This window comes from Poecilia reticulata, chromosome 22 (assembly GCF_904066995.2).
Source record: "Poecilia reticulata chromosome 22, P_reticulata-male-v2, whole genome shotgun sequence".
Lineage (NCBI taxonomy): Eukaryota > Metazoa > Chordata > Actinopteri > Cyprinodontiformes > Poeciliidae > Poecilia > Poecilia reticulata.
Window position 1 is genome coordinate 24250516 of NC_088851.1, and position 27325 is coordinate 24277840.

At 40.0% G+C, this 27325-nt stretch overlaps 2 protein-coding genes and 1 long non-coding RNA gene across 5 annotated transcripts in view; 1 reads left to right on the forward strand and 2 right to left on the reverse strand.

Moving 5' to 3' along the window:
• The window catches only part of ncmap (non-compact myelin associated protein), a 29536-nt gene that overhangs the window by 810 nt on the left and 1401 nt on the right, over positions 1–27325 (forward strand). Inside the window, exons 2-5 of one of the 2 annotated variants that reach the window (XM_017302526.2) lie at positions 639–2691; positions 25385–25516; positions 25731–25834; positions 26881–26965. In XM_017302526.2, coding sequence (XP_017158015.1) covers positions 25744–25834; positions 26881–26965 — 176 coding nt within the window. In that variant the 5' untranslated portion in view covers positions 639–2691; positions 25385–25516; positions 25731–25743. The remainder of the gene's footprint in view (positions 1–638; positions 2692–25384; positions 25517–25730; positions 25835–26880; positions 26966–27325) is intronic. The other variant, XM_081603231.1, reaches the window with a different exon arrangement.
• LOC145550000 (uncharacterized) lies at positions 13785–17223 on the reverse strand. 2 transcript variants are annotated; one of them, XM_081603222.1, is made up of 2 exons: positions 14209–17223; positions 13785–13814 (listed from the first exon to the last, which is right to left on the reverse strand). In XM_081603222.1, exon 1 carries the CDS (start codon positions 16999–17001, stop codon positions 14866–14868), a length of 2136 nt encoding a protein of 711 aa, XP_081459348.1. In that variant the 5' UTR covers positions 17002–17223; the 3' UTR covers positions 13785–13814; positions 14209–14865. The 2 variants fall into 2 exon arrangements, with proteins under 2 accessions (XP_081459348.1, XP_081459347.1); XM_081603221.1 differs by having other exon boundaries at positions 13785–13893.
• Positions 21133–21965, reverse strand: LOC145550001 (uncharacterized). The gene is made up of 2 exons (XR_014085814.1): positions 21557–21965; positions 21133–21241 (listed from the first exon to the last, which is right to left on the reverse strand). It is a non-coding gene; the product is annotated as an uncharacterized LOC145550001 (long non-coding RNA).

A 27325-nucleotide genomic window follows, 5' to 3' on the forward strand; every position in this document is an offset into this window, starting at 1 on the left:
TAATAGGATACTGGACCATGCTAAGAAAATAAAAAAAGAAAATTACAAAAAAAAGTCAGGACATTAGGAGAATCAAGTCACGAGAATAAAATCAAAATAATATGAGAATAAGGTATTTTTTATTTATTTATATAGCACATTTTCAGCAATAAGGCAGTTAAATTATTATGGGAATTAAGCCTTAATATTTTTATTTATTGTTTATTTTCAGAAATTCTAACTTGTCAATCAAGTGCATGACTCCCAAGTGTTTTTATGCAAAAAATAAAATATTACTAAGTAATTTTGGACTCATTTCTAGTGCAAATATCTCAGTAAACTTGAAATAAGACAAAACTAACTTACAAGTAACTGTTCAGCAAGAAATACAAGTTCGTTTTTAAATCAATAATTCCCAAATTTAAAAAAAATGTACTAATTCCTCTGGCAGCATATTTTTACTTTAACAATATATTGTTTTGCAGTGCACTTTATCTCTATAAATTGTCTTTTAAAAGCTTAAACGGCCAAAGCTTTCATGCCATTGTTTTGTTTTTTTAGGCGTTATTGAAGACCCTCTCGAAGGATTCCTGTCATTCTTACTGAACAGACTAGAATTTCCTGAAATCACATTTTGACGGTCAATGTTGTTCCTGCAGGTCTGAATGAAAACACTGGAGCACACAGTGATGTCTGCAGCAGCACCACTGGATGGAGACTGATGGATTCCCTGTGGTTTTCCTGCCCTGTGAAACCTGACCTCCGCCTTTTATGCTCTTCACGGTCACATAATGGGACGCACACAAGCGGGTCATCTGCATCACTCTCGTCCTGTTAGGTGATTCCTGACAATGCAGGAGAAGTTTAGTTACACTGTTTTGTACAAAAGCAATGATGCTGCTTGCTTTGTCATGATGGGTTCCACCCAAACCCTGGAGGGAAAGTGAAGCTCGATCCTGGAGCTGCAGACTGATGACGGCGATTCCTGTGCAGGAAATACCTTCAATACTGAGCGCTTAAATTGAGATTATTGTTTTGCACAAGAATAAGAGAAAAAAAACAGGAGTGATGCACTTTTTCTCCTCCATCCAATACCTTTTGGACACGTTGGTTAATTTTCAACTCCATTCAAAAGGTGTTGGTGCAAAGACAAGCAGGTTTATTGCTCTGATGCCTGGTTTAGTCTGCATCCCCAGAACCAAACATGGAGAAGCAGCATTCGGTTTTTATGCTCCTCTGATCTGGAACAAACTTTCAGTAAACTGCAAAACAACCGAAACACTGAGTCCCTTTAAATAAAGACCTGTTTGGATCTGCCTTTGATTAGCAGTAAGTAGAAACACTGTAGCTGCGTTTTCATTATAAATGTGCACAAAACTTGAGTCAATATTCCACTAAAGTAGAAAAAACAAAACTTTACAATTGTGGTGTTTCCATTAAATAAGAAACACAATTAAAATCACACATAATGAAGTTTGTTCACACAAAAAGTCATTAAAAAACATGATTGTCCAACGTGATCAATAACATCTGGTTGTTGATCACATGACTTGTGTGATGCAAAAATAAAATTTCCATTGTTGTTTTGAGAAATAAAACAAAACAACACATCTCATCCTGGCATAAGAACATTTTATCGAGGTTTATTTTAATTGCCATGTTTCCATTTGCCATTGCTGTGGATTTTCTTTCCACTGAATGAAAAACAAACGTTTTAACCAAAAATCCAACAGACTCAGATTCACACCTGCAATTTCTGTTAAAGTTTCATACGTCTTTTTATTGAAAGAAACTGATTAGGAAATATTTTCTTTTGCTTGATTTTGTTGTTTTTTTACTTCAATTATTATAATTTTTATCCTTAAAACACTAACATTTTGGCCCGTCTGATAATGTAATCTTTAAATATTAAAGGATTTGATCAATTAATCAATACTTGAGTAGACTTTTGACCAAATACTTATTTTATTCTTATTTGAGTAATTTCTTGGCTACTATTTAATTTTATTTGGGTAAAAATATGTTGAAGTAGTGCTACTTTTATTAATTAAGTACAACTTTTGGCTACTCTCCTCACTTCTGCATACTGTGTTGATGATGTCATTTGATAAAATGTAAAGTTTATTGCTTGATTCATAAATAGTAAATGTATTACATCTTTATGACGTAAAGTACTTTTGAAATGTGTTCTACAAATAAGCTTGACTTGGCTTACAAACTGATTTATGTTTTTATTGCATGCAGACTTTAAGCACTCTGCACCTTTATATGTGAGACGCAAACATGACACTCTGCAGAGGCCAAGGTTATGGAGAGAGCAGCTCATTTTGGTCAGGCACGCCTAAGGGCCGGGCAGAAGGACCAGAAAAACCAGCTGCCTCAGATGGTTCCTCTCTGCACAGCAAACTTGGAGTCTCCTCCTCTTTTACCCCTTCTCTCTCCTCCCTCCTTTAATACTCACTGAAACCGCACACCGACGCACCTCTGCTTGGTTTTCAACCCTCTCCCTGTCTCATATTTTAGTTTTATTACAGCTGAAGTTGTGTTGTCTTCTTCCATTTCTCCTGTCTGACACCTTGAGCAGACCTGCTGTGATCTACCGGCTCATACAGGTGAACTATGCCTCCTTCGGCCAGCTGACAGCGGGAGAACCATCGCTGCTCAGCGCCCACCTGGGAAGGGCTTGAGCTGGAACACAGAGGAGTCCGTTTGGTAGGTCACAAAACTGATTCTACGCTTTTATGATTGTTGAGATAACTCTGCCATGTATAGGTGTGTGTGTGTGCTGTGATTGAACTTCAGTGAGAACAATGCACTGCAAAAACACTTTGAGGTGCAAATAAGACAAAACTAATTTATAAGTAACTTTTCCGCTTGTTTTAAGTTAATATTTCATTGACTATTGATGAAAAAGTGCTAGTTCCTCTGGCAGATTATTTCACCTATAAAGTAAGAATAATGTCTTGTTATTAGTGAAATAATCTGCCAGCGGATCTAGTATTTTGTATCTATACTAAGGGAAAAAAACAAATACTTCACTGATTCAAGGTTTTTTTTTTTACTTTTCAACTATTTTTTGTTTCAACTGTAACAAAATAAATGCCTTATTAATGAAATAATCTGAAATAATGACAGCAGACACATAATTTAGCAATTGATAAATTATTGTAGCTTTAAAACATAAAAATGTTTTCCAGGTTTGCCAGATTAAAAAAAAACAACAAACAGCTTCCTGACCTTTACAGGTTGATCATATTTTTCTACATTTTTTGTCTTTTTTGCTCACACTTGCTTTATTTTGAAAAGTTTATGAAAAAGTCCAAGTCTGATTTTTAGTATAACTGTTGTTTTTACAAATGAATTAGATCAAATTAAAAAGAAAAGCTTGTGTTCCACCTCACAATTTTTTTAAATCTGTATTTTCTGCCTGAACTTCTTTAAATTTCTGATTAAGGGCCATCCAAAATCATTTCAAGGGCACAAATCATTCTCTTATAACATGGGAAAATGTATTTTTCCTAAATATTAAGGAACTATCGATTTAAAACAAGCTCCTATAACTTGCCAAAAATTACTTGTAAGTTAGTTTTGTCTCTCATAATATTAATTTCAAGTGTAGTAAGATATTTGTGCTAGAAACTAAGCAAAAATACTTTGTAAGATTTGATGTTTCTGCTGTGTTTTTGATTATCCAGAGCTTTGGGCTTTTCACTACGCATAAAAGAGACATTTTTAAACATGATAACAAAAGTAACTTATTCATTTGTTAACAAATCTGGTGTCCCAAACATGAGCAGCAGAGCTTCTTATAACAGCAGCTAAACAAACTGTGGAGACAAGTCAAGTCTTTTGTTTGTCCTTTCCAAACTGCTCGTTCTTTTTGTTTCACACTCGACAGGCCGCTTTAGACACTTTCAGTGAATGCATCAATCAAACTCCTGCTTCAGAAACAAACATTTTACCTCCGCAATCGGTTTTGAACACTGGAAGCTAGCATTTGAAATAAAATGTCCTATTTTATGAGGGATTTTTGCTTCTAGCACAGTGGTTCTTAACCTTTTTTGAGGTACCGAACCCCCCAGTTTCATCTGTGCATTCATCGAACCTCTTATTCCCTCCCCTACCTCCCCCTCGCCGGTACACAAAATACTTTGCGGTATTCTGATTTAGTAATGTAATTACATTAGCTGTGTTATACCACCCCCACGCCACTAGAGGCAGTAGCAAGCCCAAAAAGATGCTCCTCCGCAGCTCTGATTGGCTAAGCAATGTAACGTGATCCTCTGATTGGCTAAGCAATGTAACGTGATCCTCTGCAGTAAAGCGGGGCGTCATCACGACTTTACCCAAGTGTGTCTTTACCTCCGCGGCAGAGGCTCCGCCGAACCACCGAGACCGACTCACCGAACCCCTGGGGTTCGATCGAACCCAGGTTAAGAACCACGGCTCTAGAGTCACAATATTTCCCTTTTAAGTTTAAGATTTGCCTCTCATATTTATTCTTTTTATTCTACTGTTTCCACCGATCGCTCCGCCAATGACGTGTCCCGACATGAGACGTCATTCTGCTGACCCAGATCAATAAATGTCGCCGCTAAATCTCTCATCAGTGCGACAGCTGGAAAACAAATGAAGAGGGAAGTCCACTTCTTTGAACTCAAATTTCATATCTGCTCTCCTAAGGCCGCTAACAGGCGCTCTGCTCTGTTCTCCTCATTAACCTTCTCAAATATTGACAGCGGGCGAAATCTGGTAAAGGTCAAACTCGGATTGCGTTTATGTGCGCTGGAGATGGAGAGCGCTGTGTTTACGGTGCTGTGGAGAGCAAAGCCCGGATGCCCTTCAGCTTCGCCTGTTCTTCTTCCCCCCCGGTGGAAAGAAAAGAAAAGAGGAAACCGAACAGTTCCTCTAGTTCCTCTAGTTCCTCTGTCTGAACGAAAGGAGCACATGATTTGTTCAGTCGCGGCGGAAGAGAGGATATTGAATTTGTAGCATTTGAGAATAGCAGCAGTTAGCAGAAAGAGAAATAAACAGTTATTACTGGGAAAAGACCAGCAAATGGGGAAGTGGATTTATCAGCAGCACTTGTATGCAACTGGATTACTTACACACAAAAAAAGCATGTTTGCAATTGAAAATGTTCATAAAAAACATTTTTTATGAACGTTTTATTGTAAAGGTTATAAAACTTTTGCAATAAATCTGAGCAATATAACCTATAGAGACGATGTAAAATGAGAGTAAATGAAGGATTTGGTGTGAGAAACTTTTAAAAATGGACTACATGAAAATGTTTCTTACATTGTTGTTGGTTTATTTGAAAAGAGACAGAGCGCATCGAAAAATATGTGAAAGGTTTTTCTATAAATATAATGAATTTCAGTGACATACGGATGGGTTAGCAAGCTTTTAAAAGAGTAATAATAATAATAAAAAGTATGTTTTAATCTAAAGAAAACATAAAGTTACACATTTTAAAAGAATAGACGTCAACGTCACTGCCGTTTATCACAGGAACTATTAATAAGAGTGAAAACAACAGAAATGTATCTGATCCTCTAACAAAATGGCTTCTGCATCAAAGAAGCATCAAAAATAAAACATGTGGAGCTGGATGTGAATCAGTGTCGTTCCCAGTCCTCTGCTCAATGCTTTGCTATGCTAGTTAGCTTTATCGTAATGCTATGCTAGTTAGCTTTATTGTTAGCAGTCTGGAGGAGGATTTTCTCTCTCGCTCGGTGCATTTTGTTTCTCTCAGCCCTTTTGTTGTTTCTGAATAAGCAACCTGCTCGCTTCTTGAACACGAAGACATTATCTCCGGGTTCAGAGTGTTCTTTCTTTGTTTTTCCAAGCCCGCTTGTAACTGGAGTTGTCTGGACACCGAGGGCATGTAATCCATTCCTGCGCTGCTGGTGAAAACAAAACAGGGAGATTTCTGTGAAAACAGGGAGATTTCTGCACTTCTGCAGGCAAACTTTGGTTTTTTAAGGAACTGAAGGGCTGCAGCAGGTTTCTGAAAACCAGAACTTTTGTTTTGGAGGCTGTGCAGCTGGAAGTGGTTTTTTTTCTCTTACTTTTCTACTTTTGTAGTTGTTTTGTTGTGTAACCGTGACAACAAGGCATTGTCTTTACAACTGGGAGCAGCTGATCCGTATCTCCAAAGCTTAAATAATACCTGAACTACAACCTCAAATATCCATCAAATATGGAGTTGAAAAGAGTCAGTCAGAGGCCTGTCAGATTCACTGCAAGACTGACTGCTACTGGAGCTTCTTCCTGCCTACACCGTTTATGGCAACTCTTTGAAGATACTTTAATGGCACCAGTTATGACAACATTTAATTTCCTTTGGGGAAATATTTAAAAATAGAGCAGCTTATAGAAGGACATCATTCATTTAAAACCTGGAAACTACGTCTCCAGTTACAGTAGCGATAGATTATGTGATCTCACGCCTCCAGTAAAGCAAGTCCAACTCTCTCCTGAATCATTCAGCCAGCATTCGTCAGAGGAAATAGTGTGTAATTATTAGTCAGAGTTGAGCCATGAGTAGTTGTATTACAATGGAGCGACACTGGGATAGGGAGTGGCTACATGTGATTAGCTTAATGTGTGATAAGTGGGTGTTTCTCCAAGGAATTTGCAGCATCTCAATCAGCATTATCTGTTCTTTATGTGACGCAGAAACTACAGAGGGAACATTTCTGTCATGCAGCCTGTTTGGGGACAATTCACCGCAAGAGAGATTCACTTTTTCAGATTTTATCATGTTGCAGTTAGGAATGCACTTATCCACTTTTATCAACTTCTGATACCGATACCTGAGGATTAACATCGCCTGGTACCGATCTGGTACAGAAAAACAGTGCAGAACTGATTTAAAATATTTCTTTTTTTTTTCATAAATGTACTGAATTAGACGTTTATCTGGTAACTCAGAACCAGTACAGCTCACTTAAATACCCCAGAAGCTTCACCAGCTAATGTAAAACAACCAGAAACTGACAAAAACAAACAATACGTTGACTGTCTTGGTAAAATGTGTAAAAATATAAAATAAAATATAAAACAAACGGCAACAAACCTCTCAAATTATTTCTAAATATGATGTAAAATAAATAGTAAAGCATGACATTTATCAGAGCACAAAACATAAAATTAGACTGAATAGACCTTCTGGATTTGCCACCGATACCTGATCTAGATTCTTTCCCAATGTCTGCATTGATACAGATATTGATATCGCATCGATGCATCTCTAGTTAAAGAGATGGTAGCACATTACATATTTTGATTTGATGTATTTATTACAGTCACTTTGCTTCATACAGATATAAAACATTTACAAAAAGTTAAATTCTAGCACCGAAGATAAAAAAGAAACCTCTCTGTCTTTATTGTCAAGCTTGCTCAGTAAACGTCTTTTTAACTAAATAACAAACTCAACATTTGTGCTTCAGACAACCAAAACAGAATATCTGCTGCAAATACTGATTAAGATTCTGTGATAATTAAATATCTGTCTGTAGCGCCTCCAGACTGTTATCGAGGTGGAAATCAGGGCATTTTTACTCCTCCACCTCTTTTTCTTCTTCTTCTTCTTCTTCTTGCATGAAGGAAATAGTGTTTGCCACATTCCTGTTTCTCCTGAAATCTACAACCATGTCCTTTGTCTTGCTCACATTCAAGATAAGATGATTGTTCCCACACCAGCAGACCAAGAACTGTCTGTTCTCAACTAAAGCTCAACCTCTGATTCACTCGATCCGAGACTTGAACAGCACGACAGAGTATTAGAACTAAGAATAAAATAAAATTACGAGCATAAAGTCATAAAATTATGTGAATAATGTTATAATATTATGAGAATAAAAGTCATTTTAACAGAATAAAGTCATAGTATCACAAGAGAAAAATCATTTTATGAGGAAAAAAGTCATAATATCACAAAAATAATATGAGAATAAAGTTGTAATTTGATTTGACTGATAAAATAATATTCAAGCTCACAAATTTTATTTTTCCAGGTTCTGTTTCTGAGGGCCACAGAAGGAGTTTCTGCGAACCAGATTTGGCCCACTGGCCTTGAGTTTGACAGAAATGATCTAGAGGCAAAAGGAACTTTATCGTCGTTTAAACATGAATATTTTTGGAGTAAATTGTCCTTTTCCGTTTAACGTTGCTCTCATAAATCTTCTCCATCGTTTGCTGCATAACATCCTCCGTAATGTTGCCAATCAGTTGCGCTGCCAACCTTTTCGGCGTACAATCCAATCACTTATCTCCAGCTGTCAGGTCTGTAAACAGTGAGTGATAGATGTCATTATTAACCTTTTTTTTTTTTTATTTTTTTTTTTTTATTTCTGATTTTTAACAAAACAATGAGCATCATACATAGACATTCAAGTCATACTTTAGACAGTACTTTGTAGAATAAACATAAACTAATAAATGACAAGAACCAAAAATAGAACAAGACACATACAAACAAAAATCTAGCAATTAATTCCATAAGTACATGGATACAAAGTAGATAACTAAAAAATAAACAAGCAGAGGTAACAGACAGAAAATAAAATATAAATTAAACAGAAAACAACTAAAACGGGGCACTTAAAGGGCTTAATGTATTCTGCGCTACTAAAATTGTTATAAGACTTAGATAAAGGGTGTATGCCATTACAACTGGTAAGTAAGGGGAGCACCACTCATGGGGTCACATCGAGTGTCAAAGACCTGACATGGTCCAGAAACGGTGACCAAATTCTTGAGAATGTGATTTCAGAGCCTTTGACAGTATGCCTAATTTTTTCCAGTTTCATGAACGAAAGGGCATCTTTTATCCAATGAGAATGTGAGGGTGGGAGAGGATTCTTCCAATGCATCAGTATGATACGTCTAGCCAGTAGCGTGAGGAAGGCCACGAGATCAGCATGATGGGGTGGCAGTAACTGGTTTTTGGGGAGAATCCCAAATAAAGCAGTGAGTGGAGATGGCTGTACTGTGGTCGAGGTGATTACAGAAAGTGAGTCAAAAACAGATTTCCAAAATTGAAATAGAGAGGAACAGGTCCAAAACATATGACCGAGAGTGGCTGGGCCCAAACCACACTTCACACAGCTTGAATCCACATCTGGAAAGATTCGAGCCAGTTTGCTTTTGGACCAGTGTGCTCTGTGGACGACTTTACACTGAATAATTCTATGTCGGGCACAAATTGATGAGGTGTGAATGCGTTCTAGAATAGTTTGCCACATTTCATTATCAATCTCTGTGTTAAGATCATCAGACCAAGTAGCTTGAAGATGGCCAAGCCCAGGAGTCGCATTGGAAGTTAAGAGGTTGTATATTTTTGATATTGTACCCTTTGGAGTGGGACTTATTTCTAGCAGTCGATCAATCAAATTGGGGGCAGGAATTATTGGAAAACCTGGGAAACGATGACGAATAAAGTCTCTAACTTGTAGAAATCTAAAAAAATGGGCAGCTGGTAAGTTCAAATTTGAAGATAATTGAGCAAATGAGGCAAAAGTACCATCTAAGTATAGATCTTTCAGAGAAAAAAGTCCATGGCTTTTCCAAACTGAAAAAGTTTTATCAATGAGTGAAGGTGGAAATAGAGGATTAGAGTTTAGTGGTGATAAAAGAGGTATTCTCTGGATCCCAAAATGTTGCATAATCTGAGCCCATATTCTAAGGCAGTTCTTAACAATTATATTGTTAGTGTAAGTTATAGGAGATGTTGCAGGGGGAAGGCATAAAAGAGAGTGCAAGGAAGCAGAGCTACATGAGGCCTCTTCTATCGGTAACCATTTGGGAGTCTCACAGTTCGCATTGCACCAAAATAACATTGTACGAATATTAACAGACCAATAATAGCATAAGAAATTTGGTGTGGCAAGCCCTCCCATTTCCTTACTTTTCTGTAGGATACTCTTTCGTATTCTAGGAGGTTTTCTGTTCCATATGAAATGAAAAACTGAAGCATCGAGTGTCCTAAAAAATTTTTTGGGGATAAATACTGGTAAACACTGGAAGAGGTACAAGAATTTCGGCAAAACATTCATCTTGATACAGCTGATTCTGCCTGCTAAAGAAAGTGGCAGCATGGACCAGCGCTGTAAGTCCTGAGTCAGCTGGTCAAGTAAGGGAGTAGAATTAGCTTTAAAAAGTTGTGAATATTTCTTAGTTACATGGATTCCCAGGTACTTAAATGCTTGCAGAGAGATCTTGAATGGTAAGCTAGTGAGTGGGTAGGCCATAGCTGCATCATTAATTGGAAATAATTCACTTTTATTAAAGTTCAATTTATATCCAGATATTTGTCCAAACTTTTCAAGCAGGTCTAATACTGGAGGCATTGAGGTCTCTGGGTCTGAGAGAAAAAGTAACAGATCATCAGCATATAAAGAGACTTTATGGTCCAGACCACCTCTTGTAATGCCGTGCATGGGACTGGATCTAAGGGCTGCAGCCAGAGGCTCTATAGCAATTGCAAACAAAAGAGGTGAGAGTGGACAGCCCTGGCGAGTTCCACGGCCTAGGTGAAAATATTCTGAGTGGTCATTATTTGTGCGGACACTGGCTAATGGAGAAGTATATAACAGTTTGATCCAGGAAATAAAGGAACAACCAAAACCAAAACGTCGTAAGGTGTAAAACAAATAGGACCACTCTACTCGATCAAAAGCTTTTTCGGCATCCATTGAGATAATTACTTCTGGGGTATCAGCTGATGTAGTTGAATATATTATATTTAGCAACCGCCTAATATTATGATAGGAGTGTCTGTTTTTAATAAAGCCTGTCTGGTCAGGGTTGATGATTTGGGTCATGATTACCTCCAGACGTTTTGCCAACATCTTTGCCAAAATCTTGACATCTGTACAGAGCAATGAAATTGGCCGGTAGTTGTTGCAGACTCGTGGATCTTTATCTTTCTTTAGGATAAGGGAGATAGTAGCTTGTCGCATTGTGAGAGGGAGAACACCAAATTCATATGCTTCTTTAAGCATGTTAAGCAGAAGGGGAGATAGTTTGTCTGAAAAGACCTTATAGAATTCTGATGGAAAGCCATCAGGTCCAGGGCATTTTCCACTCTGCAATGATAATATAGCACTCTTGATCTCAGCGAACGTAAAGGGTTTATCTAAGTCAGAGGCAGTTTCTGGATCAATTGTAGGGATAGAAAAATTATCAAAGAAACTTTCATAGTGAGCTTGATCGGGTGAACACTCTGAACTGTATAAGGTGGAATAGTAGTCTCTAAACTGATTGTTAATAGTTTGTGGATTAATAGAAGTCCCATTGGAGATGTTAATTTCAGTGATGTGCTGGTTTGAAGCTCTCTGCCGAATCTGATGAGCAAGAATTTTGCTGGGCTTGTCACCAAACTCATAATAACTATAACGGCTTTTTAATAATAGTGCCGCAGCTGCGTCAGAGGCTAGTGTGTCAAATTCAGCCTTTTTTATCAACAAACTTTTTATAAGGTCTGGAGCAGGGGACTCTGCACATTTTGTTTGCAGGTCAGATATAGCACTAGATAGGATAAGCCGTTTTTGTGTGGTTGTTTTTCTAAGATATGCCGAGTAAGCTATTATTTCCCCCCGTAAATATGCCTTACATGCCTCCCAAACTGTTGCTGCAGATACATCTGGAGTAACATTAGAGGAGACAAACAAGTCTAAACGGTCATTCATAGTGTTGACAAAAACAGAATCACTGAGCAAGACTGAATTAAAACGCCACGGAGGCCGTGAAGCAGGTCTACCCGGGAGAGAGAGATCCAAGATGACAGGAGAATGGTCTGAGATTACGATGGGATTATAGCAACATGACCTAACTGAGGAGAGCAGTCTGTTATCCAGGAGAAAGAAGTCAATTCTAGAGAAAGTAGAATGCACTGGGGAGAAAAAGGAAAATTTTCTGGTGTTAGGGTTGAAATAACGCCAAACGTCTGAGACTGCATATTGCTGCATAAATGTATGTAAAACTTTGGAAGACTTAGAGACTGAATATGACTTGCTTGAGGAACGGTCAAGCAAAGGGTCAAGGCAGCAGTTAAAGTCACCCCCGAGAATGAGCTGGCTATTATTCAGATCAGGAAGTGAGAAGAAAATGTTTTTGAAAAAGTCCTCATCATCCCAATTCGGACCATATATGTTTACTAATGCCAGATTGCTACTGCTAATTCTTCCCAAGACAATAATATAACGGCCGTTAGGGTCGGACATGACTTTGGTCACAGAGAGGGGAACAGATTTATGTATTAAAATAGCAACCCCACGTGCCTTGCTATTAAATGATGAATGATGCACCTGGCCAACCCACCCACTGCGAAGCCTGAGCTGGTCTGACAGTTTTAAATGTGTTTCCTGTAAGAAAGCAATTGTTGTGTTTAAGTGTTTTAGATGATTAAATACTTTTTTACGCTTTATAGGAGAGTTCAACCCTTTAACATTCCAACTAACAAATCTTAACGAATCCCCTGGTGGTGCCAATGGGGCGTCAGTACTTGGCATAACACCCTACGTGTGATAGATACGAAAAAGACAGAGAGCTATGAACTGTAGCACATATGTAATGAGTAGCACCAATACATGCAGATAAGGAAGACCCGCAAAACACACATATAAAAAGAGGAAAGAAAAAACAATAAAAATAAAAATGGGAAAAAAATGGTGTCGCAAAAGGCAGGCACCAGAACTCTGATAAACCTATCAGCATATTTTAATACTTCCTTTTTCCAAAATTCCAACTCCTTGCAACCGCATTATGGAAAAACAGATAGATTAGAACCCCACTCCTTATATCTTAGAGTGATCAAGCTGTGTATATGTAATGTAAATACAGTATTATTCACTAACAAATGGACCAAACAAGCCGCACTGAATTAGGGAAATAATTAAACGCAATTGAGAAAAGAAAGGAAAAAATGTTAGATTTCCAAGGCAACAGAATGTTACGCTTTTCTTTTTTTTTTTTTTTTTTTAATCCTGACCCAAATCCTGGACGAATTTAGCCGCATCCGCGGCCGACGGGAGCCACTTCTTATCTCCGTTCGGGAGTGTGATGCGCAACTTCGCAGGAAATAGCAACGCCGGCTTGTATCCCCGCTTGTACAGTTCAGTCATGGCACCACTGTACTCGCCGCGCTGTTTCACAACCTCTGGACTGTAGTCATCATAGAAGCGGATCCTATGCCCCTGATAAGACAGTGCGCCCCTCTTGCGGGCTTCGCGGATAATCAGGTCTTTCTCTTGGAATCTATGGAAGCGCAGGATGACAGGGCGAGGACGGGATCCCGGGGCGGGCTTGGGGGCGAGGGTGCGGTGCGCTCGATCTATTTCAGGAGGGGAAGGGAGCGTGTCTTTACCGAAGACTTCAGTCAAAAGCTTTGAGAAAAACGAGGATGGCCGGGGACCTTCTATATCTTCTGGTAAACCGACAATGCGAATGTTTTGGCGCCTGCTGCGCCCCTCCAGATCCACCACTTTAGCTCTCAGCGTCTCATTTTCTTTTTGAAGATTAGCACACACCTTCTCCACCTGCAGCAAGCGCGCGTCATTAGCAGTTGCATTATCTTCCAATGAGCAAATACGCTGACCGTGATCTGTCATAGTAGAGTTGATGCTGTCCAGTGTGGAGTTCAGAGACTCAAAAGACAACTTGAACTCCGCAGACAGGGCCTCTTTATGACTGCCAAGGAGCGAGCTAATGTCCGCGATTGTTATGCTAGTGTGGCCTATGTGGTTCTGGTGGCTTCTATTGGTGTAGCAATGAATGACAAGGAGCTGCTCAAGTTGGCATCAGCGGTTTCTTTAATTCTCCATCTGCATTTTACAGAACGGGCATGGAGGTAAAGTCAGTCTCTGGCATACAACAAGCTCCTCGTCGGTGATCCTCATGGCTCTGAGGATTACCCATAATAAAGTAACTACAATAAAATCATTATAAATTACAGTGATCGCATAGTGGATTTTGTTTTACAGTAAAAGAACAACCAGTGAGTGTCTTATATAGAGAAAATAAAGTAACTAGTTAAAATATTCTGAAAAATAAAATAAAATGCTGACATTTTATTTACTGATGCCATTTTTATCTTTTAGTTTATATAACCTTAGAACAATGCAGAAACATAAATGAACTACATCATTAAATAAAACTGTTAATATAAAACTCAGACTCATGCCAACCATCTGCTACAGAAGATTTGGTAAAACATACCTGCATTTTACAGAACGGGCATGGAGGTAAAGTCAGTCTCTGGCATACAACAAGCTCCTGCAAGGAGGAGCCATAGTGTTACCGCGTGGGAAATTCCCACTGCACTTTCCCACGAACTAAACATTCTCAAACATGACAAAAACGACATAATAACAGAACTAGCGTGACTCAAACCGAACATATTTCAACAATATGCAAAAACGAAAACCATAAACACATTGCACAAAATGCATAAATAATATTTCTTTATGACATGGCAGAGACACGTTACCTCGTCGGTGATCCTCATGGCTCTGAGGATTACCCATAATACCCCGCTCTTTCTAGGTGAAGGCAATACAACTTTTTACCAGCAGATGGTACATTTTGGCAGGATTTAACCCGAACCATTTTAACTATGTTACATACACCCCCCTTAAATTCTGCTAAAATGGGGTTGTAACAAACAAGCACACACAGCACTAAAATAAAAGTGCGATAAAGAGAGCACATAGTCATCACATCAGTTCAAAACTTCCCCTAAGGAATAATGTTAGCAAGAGTGAGGCCAATACTCTTACCAACACAGACCCAAAAGATGCCATCTACACCTTTTGATATACAACCATTGCTCTACAAGGCAATCACCAAAAAAAACAACTTTGAAATGACACAAATCTACCCAGCAAACATGGTCTTTACAAAGGAAAACAGAGAGTCCACAGTCGACATTGAATCATCCACAATCTGTTCATTCATTTCACATATAAGTCTGGCTGGAGGCTTAACAGGCCTACCCGACCTAGTGCATAGCCGAGAAGGCTGAGTGCAAACAACATCAGTTACGGGCAAGTCCAGTTTTGTGTCAGTACTATGTTCAGCTGAAAGGTCATGCTGAATGAGCTCAGAGTGGACAGCTGCAGTTGTAAGGTTGGAAACTGGTTCAGGAGAGCTTGACAGTGCAACAGATTCAGGGAAATCAGGTTCAAGCAAATCCTTGGTCACATCACCTGAGACAGGAAATACAATGTCTACTGAAGAACCACACACTGGAATCACAGAAGCACAGTCAGGGTGATCTACAACTTCATCCATACAACCATTTTCATCCATCTGCAAAAGCCAGTTCACAGTTTTAGTTCCATTGTCCTGTATCTCATCAGGCACAACAGGTTCAGAGAGTCCACTTCCTGCTGTGGAAGAGGAATTGTCCGCATCAACAGAAACGGCAGCAGCAGTGAGAAAGTTGACCGGGAGGAGAAGATTTCTGTGGAGAACCTTTGTCCTTGATGTGACAGGGTCTTTGACGCAATACACATTTACGTCAGGCTTCACAGACACCACTTCATATACTGTCGATTCCCATTTGTCTGCAATCTTCCTCTTCCCTCGCTCACCACGATTAGCAACCAAAACTCTGTCACCCACATCAAGAGGAGAACCTTTAGCCTTGCGGTTGTAGTACATTGCTTGGTGGGCTTGTTCTGATGAACTGTTTTGTCGGGCAATGCAGGCAGCCACAGAGAGGTCGTGTTTGAGGCGGGAGACAAACTCATGATGGTCTACAGCTGGGCCATTTGACAGAGCATGCTGGAAAACCACATCAATGGGCAGGCGCGGGATCCTGCCGAACATAAGGAAAAACGGTGCAAATCCAGTTGTTTCATGCTCAGTGCAATTGTAGCAGAATGTTAGCATTTTGAGCATCTGAGGCCATCTTGCCTTGGACTGGGGAGGAAGTGCACGTATCATGTTTCCCAAGGTTCTATTGTAACGTTCAACAATGCCATTCCCCATCGGGTGGTACGGTGTAGTGTGAGACTTTTGAATGCCAGCCATTTCCAGAAGTTCTTTGATGAGAAGACTTTCGAAATTTGCTCCTTGATCTGAATGAATGCGTTTAGGAAATCCATATATGCAAAAGAAGTCATCCCACAGACGACGAGCAACTTGTTTGGCTGACTGATTTTTGCATGGAAACGCATGTGCCATCTTGGAAAAGTGGTCTGTTACAACTAGGACATCCACACTTCGCTTATCTGAGAGCTCAGCTGTCCAAAAGTCAACACAGACCAGTTCCATCGGCTCAGAGGTCTGAATACTTTCAAGGGGAGCTCTGTCATTAGGTTCTGGAGTTTTGCCAACCACACATCGAAAGCAACACTTCACATGGTTAACGATGTCACGTTCCATCCCAATCCAAAAGAACCTCTGTCTGGCGAGAGACAGCGTGCGGGCCTGGCCCTGATGACCAGCTGAATCATGCACTCCTTGGAGGACTTTGGCTTTTAAAGAGTCAGGGACAATAAACTGTTGAGTTGTCATATTCATTTGTTTGTCTTTCTTAACTCTGTAAATCAGGCCATCTTTAATGATCAGCTTAGGCCAATGTCTCAGCAAGTTCAAAACACCAGGTAACTCACTTGCTCGTTCACGTCTGGTGGGTCTTCTGTGACGCTGCATATAATAGAAAAGTCTGCCCAGCACACCATCCTGACCTTGTAAATTAGCAAGTTCACTCTTTGGCAGCAAGGCAGATTGATCAGTGTCACTGAGTTGCAAGACAGCTGGGTCAGTGGCCCTCATCTGACTGAAACCTCCAGACTCATGTGCCTCAAGAACAGCCGACACATCTTGCGATGTTAATGATGTCTGGGGAGTCGGTGAGGTCACCTCAGCATTGTCATCCGCGCACTCAACAACCAACTGACAGTTGGTCGTACAACGAAACGCATCTTGGACCGTTTTGTCCACCATGCCGTTCACCTGGTTAAGTAGTGCGGTATATGGTTCAGTTACAATGCGATGGCTCATGCATGACTGAACAAATGGTTCTCTACTCAAGGCATCAGCGACAACATTTTTGCTACCAGGAACATAGTTCAGATCGAAACTATAGGCAGCGAGCCTGGAAACCCACCGCTGTTCACACGCATCTAACCTTGGCTTGGTTAGTATGTATGTTAATGGGTTGTTGTCTGTCCAGACTGTGAAATGACGCCCTTTTAGCCAGTGGCTAAACTTGTCGCAGATTGCCCATTTAAGAGCCAGAAATTCCAAGCGATGTGCTGGATAGTTTAGCTGAGAGCGTGAGAGTGTCCTACTGGCAAAAGCCACAGGCCTAGCCACCTTTCCATCAGGAGGAAGCTGTGACAAAACAGCTCCAATGCCATCAAAAGAGGCATCGACTGCAAGGATGAATGGAGCATTAAAATCTGGATGAGCCAAGGTAACGCTACTTATTAACTCATTTTTCAAAGTTTTAAATGCTTCCTTGCACTCATCAGTCCAGTCAGATGGGGACAGTTTAACCTGACCCTTTTTGAATTTGGGTTTGTTGCCTCGTCCCTTTTTGTTTGTCACTCCAGGCTCAGCTACAAGGCCAAAGAGTGGTTTAGCTTTGACAGAGCACTTGCCAATAAAGTGATGATAATAAAGGACCATCCCAAGAAAGGATCTAATTTTCCTGGCACATGGTGTCTCACCATCAGGCTCCATAAGATCAGTTTCCTGTACCTCACTGATAGCCTGAACTTTACTGGGATCAGTGCTTACACCATCCTCACTTATCACATGACCCAAAAATTTCACTGACCTACGAAGGAAGTGACACTTTTTGGGAGATAGTTTTAAGTTATTTGCAGCCAGACGAGAGAAAACCATCTGGAGCCGATCAAGCGCAACCTGTTCAGATGGGGCAAAGACCATCAGGTCATCCAAATAACACAGCAAGCTAGTGAAATTTTGGTCCCCAAAAATAGACATCATCATCCGCATGAAAGTCGCGGGGCTGTTGGTCAAGCCTTGAGGCATCCTATTGTACTCATGCAGGCCAAAAGGAGACGAAAAGGCAGTAAACCTTTTGTCATCCTTGTGCAGTCTCACATTATAGAACCCTGAAGTCAGGTCCATGGTGGAAAAGAACACATTCCCACCAAGTGCAGCGAGGGCATCTGTTTGATGAGGCAATGGATGCGCGTCTTTAACGGTTCGCGCATTCAACCATCTGAAATCATTGCAGATACGGAGATCTCCATTCGGCTTAACAACCAGGACCAGAGGAGAGGAGTATTCGCTTTGTGATTTACGAATAATTCCCAACTCCTCCATTTCACTCAGAGCAGTGCGCAGTTTTTCATAATGGCAGGGCGGAACACGCCTGTATGGTAGCCTGAAGGGTTTGTCATCCACCAGACGTATTCTGTGCACAAAATCTGTAGCATCCCCACAGTCCATTTTATGCCGAGAAAAGATGTATTCATACTGCTGAATGATTTGCAGTAACTTATTTTTCCACTCGAGGGAGACTTCACAAGATGAGAGGTCCAAGTCCTGGAGTCCAATATCACTCAGAATATGAGACATCTCCTCGTCAGCTACTGGTTTTTTTACAGGGTCTTTGGTGTACTGTGTGTTGGATTGGATGCACTCAGGTTTGGTGAAGTCATGTACAGAAACACAAGTGGACACATCGGCAACTTTTGCATTTCTTCTCAGTGTGAGAGATTTTTCAGTTGGATTTACAATCTTGACAGGTACACAACCATCAGCATACAATGGCGCTACAACTCTCCCCACTAGAATTTGTCTGGGTCTGCACCTGGACTGAGTCGGTTCAATGATGACTGAACAGCCAACCAAAGAAACATCAGATGTAGGCAATTTGGCCCAAACTAAATGTTCAGTTAGGGGCTGGAGAGTAACAGACCTTTTGAGTTTGGCTGTGCCCACTTTGATGGGTTTCATGCCTGGGTCACAGGACATCGAATCTGACAGCAGAGACATTAAACAGGGCAATTTGTCTTTGTGAATGCCTCTCTGAGAGGAACAGTCAGTTGTTTCATCAAAAGAGACTTTCATTTGTGAAATGAGCCATCTGATAGCATTACTGCCCAATATCATTTCGTCAGATTGGCCCGGAACCACTAAGACAGGGATCAAGACATTAAAGCCAAAAACTGTTAGAGTGAGTTCATACAATGCAGAAGGTGTGACGACATGACCTCCACATCCAACAATAACAAAATCAGCAGCTGGCTTCTTATCCAGATTTGTGAGATAGCTTGAAAGTTTTGCTTCAGCTTCCTCACTCATGGTGCATGCCATTGATCCACTGTCAACCAAGGCTTTGAGGGAATGTTTGCCTCCAACAGTCACATCTGTGTAGAACAAGCTGTCAGTCTTAGAAAGTCTCTGAGGGGCTTGAACAATCAGTGTCTTTTGCGGTGGAATCTTGCTGCTGTAATTAGCGTACAGTGTCTCACAGTCATCATCAGAAGAATCCAAGGTGGGAGTGTCACTAAGACGATCTGCGCTGTCCTCCCCTCCACGCAGATCTTTTAGTTTTCCTGCTGGTTGTGGGAAGGTAGCTGATCTCTCTGACGGCAGTTTCGACTTGAATGACCAGGAAGATGACAGAAGAAGCACAGATTGTTCTGTCGGCAGTGCGTACGTGCAGTGTGAGAATTATCATTACACACAGAACATGGTATGTCATTCAGTCCTTTAATATTCGGCAAACGGCTTTTAACAAGTTGCCTTCGGTTGGACTGGGAGTTGCATTGGGCTTGAAGTAGCACTTTCTCCAACATGCCAATCAGTCTTTCCATAGTGGAATTGTCCGGGGCTACACATTGTTGCAGTTCCTGCTTATGAACAGATGTGGGCACTGTGCAGTCCACCTCTGCTCGGTTCACACTGATTCTGCTTTCTTTCTCAGCAGACCGCAGTCCCTTTTCCATGTGATACTCATCCAACACTTCCTGAACATCTTGTGCTGACCATTTTTCTATGGTCTTGGATCTGAAGGTGAGAGCTAAATCTTTACATGGACAGTTTCTGATGAACATGCGAGTAACTTCAACACTTGGATTGTCAAAGGTCTTACCCTGTTCTTTAAGTCGGTTAACAGCAACATCAGCTGCTCCATTCAATCTTAGCCAATATTCGAATGGATCCTCATTCTCTCTCGGCCGGGTGGAGTAAAAATCAGCAAGTGGTACGGGGGAGCACTGATCGGACCCAAAATGTTTGCGCAGAAGTGAATAGATGGCTTGTGGATTGCGCTGAACATCAATTCCACAGTTGCGTATTCCACACCTCACAACATCCCTTGCTCTGCCTCTAAGATGGATGAGGATCTCCTCAGCCTGGTGTTCTTGCTGCACACCACTCTTTTTTATGTAATTTCTCATTGAGTCCTCCCATTCATCAACTGTCACCGTGTCTGAACTCTCCCCTTTAAAAATAGGTGGTTCCTTCACCTGGCTTCTGGAGACGAGTTGGACCTGAGAAAGATCCAGTGAGCTGCATGGGACTTGATGGCTCTCATTTTGAGTTGTTTTAATTGCAGTTCCACTTGGGCTGCTTGAGTTCAGGTGTGCCATAACACTATCAGCTAGCTGTTGCCCTATTTGTTGGACAATAGTGCTCATCTGATCAACTAGCCCAGCATTATTAACAGGAGAATCTGGAATAGATGTGCTAGAACACTGAGGAGGTTGAATATTAGGACAGGTCTGACTACTGGGTGTAACAGTTTCCCCAGTCACCAATGAGTCATTTACAGTATGTACATCAAGTAATGGATTACCCAGTGTTTGGTCACCCAGTGAAAATGGAACAGGGGTGTTAAAGAACCCTCTACCTCTCCCAATACAGAGTGGAGTCACATTTGATTGTCCAAAATTACTGAAACTCATTTTGACAAAAGTCCAAGAGCATTCAAAAGAAATGTCCTTTCACAAGGATTTATAAACACACTCAGATGCGCTACTTAGACTTCCGTTGAAAACTCAGATGACACAGTGGAGCTCCAGCGACGTGAGGATCAGAAGTCACCAGCCCGGTCCGATGTAGTTCTGGACGAGTCACGGCACCAATGTGGCCTATGTGGTTCTGGTGGCTTCTATTGGTGTAGCAATGAATGACAAGGAGCTGCTCAAGTTGGCATCAGCGGTTTCTTTAATTCTCCATCTGCATTTTACAGAACGGGCATGGAGGTAAAGTCAGTCTCTGGCATACAACAAGCTCCTCGTCGGTGATCCTCATGGCTCTGAGGATTACCCATAATAAAGTAACTACAATAAAATCATTATAAATTACAGTGATCGCATAGTGGATTTTGTTTTACAGTAAAAGAACAACCAGTGAGTGTCTTATATAGAGAAAATAAAGTAACTAGTTAAAATATTCTGAAAAATAAAATAAAATGCTGACATTTTATTTACTGATGCCATTTTTATCTTTTAGTTTATATAACCTTAGAACAATGCAGAAACATAAATGAACTACATCATTAAATAAAACTGTTAATATAAAACTCAGACTCATGCCAACCATCTGCTACAGAAGATTTGGTAAAACATACCTGCATTTTACAGAACGGGCATGGAGGTAAAGTCAGTCTCTGGCATACAACAAGCTCCTGCAAGGAGGAGCCATAGTGTTACCGCGTGGGAAATTCCCACTGCACTTTCCCACGAACTAAACATTCTCAAACATGACAAAAACGACATAATAACAGAACTAGCGTGACTCAAACCGAACATATTTCAACAATATGCAAAAACGAAAACCATAAACACATTGCACAAAATGCATAAATAATATTTCTTTATGACATGGCAGAGACACGTTACCTCGTCGGTGATCCTCATGGCTCTGAGGATTACCCATAATACCCCGCTCTTTCTAGGTGAAGGCAATACAACTTTTTACCAGCAGATGGTACATTTTAGCAGGATTTAACCCGAACCATTTTAACTATGTTACACTAGCAGTAGCCGGCGGCGCATCTCTTTCTCGTTCAGAGGATTTTCCTTTGGCCTTGGACATGACGAAGTAAGTTTGAAAGAAATATTAACAACAGCAACAAAGAAAAAATGTAATCTTTATAAAGGAGATGGGGTTCTAAAAAGGTATAGAAAGCACAAATGTAGCAGCAGTCCAAGCGTGCGTCTACTCCTCACGCATTCCAACCGGAAGTCTCCGTCATTATTAACCTTTGTGCTTAATGTCAACACGTAAAGATTCATTGATGAGCAGGAAGCTGCAGAACTCGCTCCGCACACAGAAACATCCAACGCAACTCTCATCTCTAGGGAATAAAAAGTAAATCTTGATTCCTTCGACTTTCTGTTTCTTCATTTTCATGTCAGTCAGGTTTTTATTTTTATCACCTCTTCAGTTTTAGATGGAAAGTTCCCATTGGTCTCCTGGACATGCAAAGCTTGTAAACTTTGATTGATAAACCGGCGTGGGCCGCTGCAGTTTCCCATAAATTACAGGATAAAACATTGGTGATAAACGTGGGAAGGAGATGTCAAGGAGAAGCTTTTATATTACAAACTTAAAATATTTTTCTTTTTCAATCGTGCAGCTAAAGCTATGAAATAAATGCAGCTGATTGTGAGTAGAAAAGTAAAAGTGATTAAATATGTGGCTGAACATAAAAATAAAGATTATAGTTTATCTGCGGGATGAACATTTTTACTTCATTATTTTAAATGTGTGTGGGCTGCACAGTGGTGCAGTTGGTAGAGCTGTTGCCTTGCAGCAAGAAGGTTCTGGGTTCGATTCCCGGCCCCGGTCTTTCTGCATGGAGTTTGCATGTTCTCCCTGTGCATGGTGGGTTTTCTCCAGGTACTCCGGTTTCCTCCCAAAGTCCAAAAACATGACTGTCAGGTTAATTGGCCTCTCCAAATTGCCCCCAGGTGTGAGTGTGTGTGTGCATGGTTGTATGTCTCTGTGTTGCCCTGCAACAGACTGGCGACCTGTCCAGGGTGACCCCCGCCTCTCGCCCGGAACGTTAGCTGGAGAGGCACCAGCACCCCTCCCGACCCCACTGAGGGACAAGGGTGTAAGAAAATGGAAATGGATATTTTAAATGTAAAGATTAGGATCGATATCAGCCAATACTAATAATTTTTTTACGTATCGTATCGGTCCGACAAATAAACCCGAAGTGCTAAAAATCAGATATTTATTTTCATCGTGTTTCCATCTGCATGTCAAAACGGTGGTGAAATATATTTAAGATTGGTAAATATCGTTATCGGCAATATCAATATTAATCAATATTAATGTTGGATATTGACATCGGAGCAAAATATTATATCAGTGCATCCCTAGTGTAGCTGCATGGAAAAATTTAACACTTTCTCAGGATTTCATAGGAAAACAAAAGCTTGCAGTTAATGAAATAAAAAATTTTAGAGGGAAGATTTAGCTGAAAATTCAAAATATCTGAGCTGATTATGGGTTAAACTTGCAGCTGCCTGAATAAAGTAAATTTTAATTTTATTATTTTTAATAATAAAATTAAAAATGAAAACAAACACCATTTAAGTTTGACATTTTTAGAAAAGCACCAGATACATTCTCAGATTTTCATATTTAATTCCCTTTTTTGTTTTCTGCTTTTCTGAGAAGTTTACTTTTCAAACTACAACTAAATAAAATGTCCTATAATAACTGCAGTCAGTAGCATCTTTTAATTAACCTCTGTGGTTTATAACTTGATGTAGCTGAACAATATCTTTGTGAATTGAAATGTTTTGCATAAATTCCAGCTCATTTGACTGCAATCCTCAGACAGGTGGATCAGATTTAGACGGCAGCAGATTGATTTTATGTCCTGAGTTTCCATCCGCCGGGTTCTCAGCTTTTTACTGCCAATGCAAATTAAACAAGATAGTTCCACCTGTTTCCCTGAACGCTGTGGTTCAGCCTCAAACGGCGCTTTGCAGCTTTACTGTGACTCGCCTGAATTTAAAATGCTTACTGCACATTATGTGATGAGATATAATGTGGTACTTTAGGTATAATTTAGAGAATTCTAGCAATATTTCCATGTCGCATGAGAGAAAATTTAATTTTGTTAAATTCTGCTTAAAGCTGCAGTGTGCAACTTTAATAAAAAATGGTTTTTACACAGGGCTGCACAGTGGCGCAGTTGGTAGAGCTGTTGCCTTGCAGCAAGAAGGTTCTGGGTTCGATTCCAGGCCCCGGTCTTTCAGCATGGAGTTTGCATGTTCTCCCTGTGCATGGTGGGTTTTCTCCGGGTACTCCGGTTTCCTCCCACAGTCCAAAACATGACTGTCAGGTTAATTGGCCTCTCCAAATTGCCCCCAGGTGTGAATGTGTGTGTGTGCATGGTTGTGTGTCTCTGTGTTGCCCTGCGACAGACTGGCAACCTGTCCAGGGTGACCCCGCCTCTCGCCCAAAACGTTAGCTGGAGATGGGCACCAGCAACGCTCCTGATCCCATTAGGGGACAAGGGTGTAAGAAAATGGATGGATGGTTTTTACACATTTGTTAAAACTGTCACCATATCATGACAGTATAATATGAGACAGGTAATCTGTGACAAAATCAACCTCCTCAACCCTGAGCTCCTATGAAGAAAACATCCAACCAGAGCCAGGAGGCGGGTCTTAGCGCTGCCAATCATCCTCAGGAAAGCGCTGTTATGTGTGCTAATGGTGGAGGAACAACTCACTGTAACAGAAAAACCGATTATCTGCTAACTAACATGTAGCAGCAGCAAAGAGCAAGGGATGGAGTCATGATTGACAGCACTAAGACCCGCCTCCTGGCTCTGATTGGTTGTTTCTAGCTAGCACTGGGACAAGAGAAAGGAGCTAGATTTTTTTCACAGATTATCTCTCATATTGTACTGTTATGACCAAGTGACAGTTTAAACAAAAATGGTAAAAAGTTTAAGCTCCTTCACCTTCAGTGCTAACTGGAGGCAACCAATCAGATCCAGGAGACTTGATGTCTTGGTGCTGTCAATCACGATCTCATGCTGTGCTGCTCATCCTTCCTCCCCCTTCCCATTCTTGCTGATATGCTGCATGTTGTGAGTGCTATAGCTAGTTAGCATAGCCACTAATTATGCCAGATAAACAGTTTTTCTGTAACAGTAAATTGTTTCTCTGCCATTAGCACATTTAGCAGCGTTGATTAACAGCGCTAAGACCTGCCTCCTGGCTGTGATTGGTTGTTTTTGGTCGGGAGCGATGTTTTGGCAAAGCAGCTCAGGGAGGAAGTGGAAGAGTTTGATCTCTTCACAGATTATCTGTCATGTAGCAAACATATTTTTATTTATAAAACGTACAAACTGCAGCTTTACGTAAATCTCATAGTATATCTAACCACTGAGTGACAGCTGGTGTGATGTTTTCACAAATAGGAAGTCTGTCTCCACCGGGAAGGGACCCACGGCTGTGTGCGGCTCGTTTCCTGAACGATGTGAGGGATCCTCCAAAACAATAGAGGATCTCTGCGTGACGCACATCACTAGATTAGATGGAGATCTGAAAGTGTAACGTGGCTTTCCGTTTTGTCTGATGAAAGCACTTTGAATGCACCAAAACAGAGCTGGACAAATAAACCTGCTGTGCCACATATTTCTTTCTTTCTTTTTTTTTTATTACAAATTTATTTTCTCATCTTCAACTGAGCGAAAATTAATGCAGATGTTCTTCAGTATCTCCGATTTGTTGGAAAAAAGCTGAAAGTTTTTCTTTTTCTTGCAGGTTTTTGCTGAAAATGAGTTCATCTGCTTCGTCTGCGCCCAGCACCACAGCTTCTTCGAACACAACCTCAGTGACGAAATCTAGAGAACAAATTCTGATCCAGAGTAAGAACCAAGTTTACATTCTGCTCATGTTTTGGTTTCATTTCACTTTATGTCTGGTGAACTAGACAGTCCGTCGTGCATGCAGGAGAAAATATTTGCTCTGTTTTGTTTACTTGTGAGTGATGCTGTCGGTGTGTTGCAACACTTGGTATGAAATCATTTTCATTTTGTCCTCATTGTGGCAGAATGTATTGATAAAAACTGATCAAATATGAAAAAAATCACAGCTTCTGCATTCAATAAGTACTTTTTAAATATTAATCTTCTCACATTGATGTAATTTGGCAGCATAGAGAAGAAAATTTCTTAGATTTGATTGATAAAATAAGAAAACTGCTATATTGAAGGTTCTATTTATGTGTCGCTGCAACTTTTAAAGCTTAAAAAGTCATTTTTACCATCAGTCTAATGAAATAAAACTTAAATGTTACAAAGATTTTTTTTGGGAAAAAATAGATTAATTTTTAAAGAACTATCATTTTATTTCTATTTTTATTATTTAAAATAAAGATAAACATAAAATTCAGCAAAAAATTATTTTTTCCATTGCATGAAATCTGGAAGATCCCGAGAAACATCTCTAAAAAATATATTATCTAAATAAATATGACTTTTAGCTACTTTCAGCATTGTTTCTGTACAAATTCAACACAAATATTGCTGAAAAAACTTGTAGTTTGTAAAAAATCACCATGTTATTTCTATTTTTTATAACTTAAAATAAGGATAATTATAAAAAATTTGCTAAAACGAAGACGGATTTTTTTTTCTGTGAGATGGAAAAAAAATAAAACTTCCAGATTCCACATCATTTTTGCAAATATGGCAGGAAAACTGGAAAAACACCTCAGTTTTTGCAAAAACTTGCATATATATTTAAAACCATTAGTTAAATCTTTTAGCCAAAGTTATAAAAAAGCCACTTTCAGCTCCAGACCCCAGCAGGAAGTTTGAGCCTCTAAACAGCCAGAGGATAAAATGTGATTTCTGCAAATGTAAGTGAAAAGCAGCCGTTCGTCAGGCTCACGTCTGTTTCCGGTTCTCAGGCTCTGGGGCTATGATTGCTGTCATTGTCATCGGCATCATCATCATTCTTGCTCTTGTTCTCATCGTCCTGAAGACGTACAACAGGTAAGATGACATTCCTGCATATTGATTATCCAGAGCTGCATCTATTTTTACCACTTCAGGGAGAACTGGATGCCTTCTGCAGCGTTCAGGCTTTTCATCAGGCCCAGAGAGAAATATCTGATTTTTTCTGTTGCCCTGATGAAGCAACTTTTCATCAAGATTAATAAACTTGTTTTGAGTCAATAATTCTTGGGTATACATTTTTAAAATGTCTTGTAATAAGTGAAAAAACCTGCCAGAGGAAACACTATTTTTTGTGAAATAAATATTAAATTGTTTACTTAAAATAAACTTCCATATCTTTATTAAAAAGCTACTTGTAAGTTCATTTTAAGTTATTTGAATGTTGGATATTTGCAT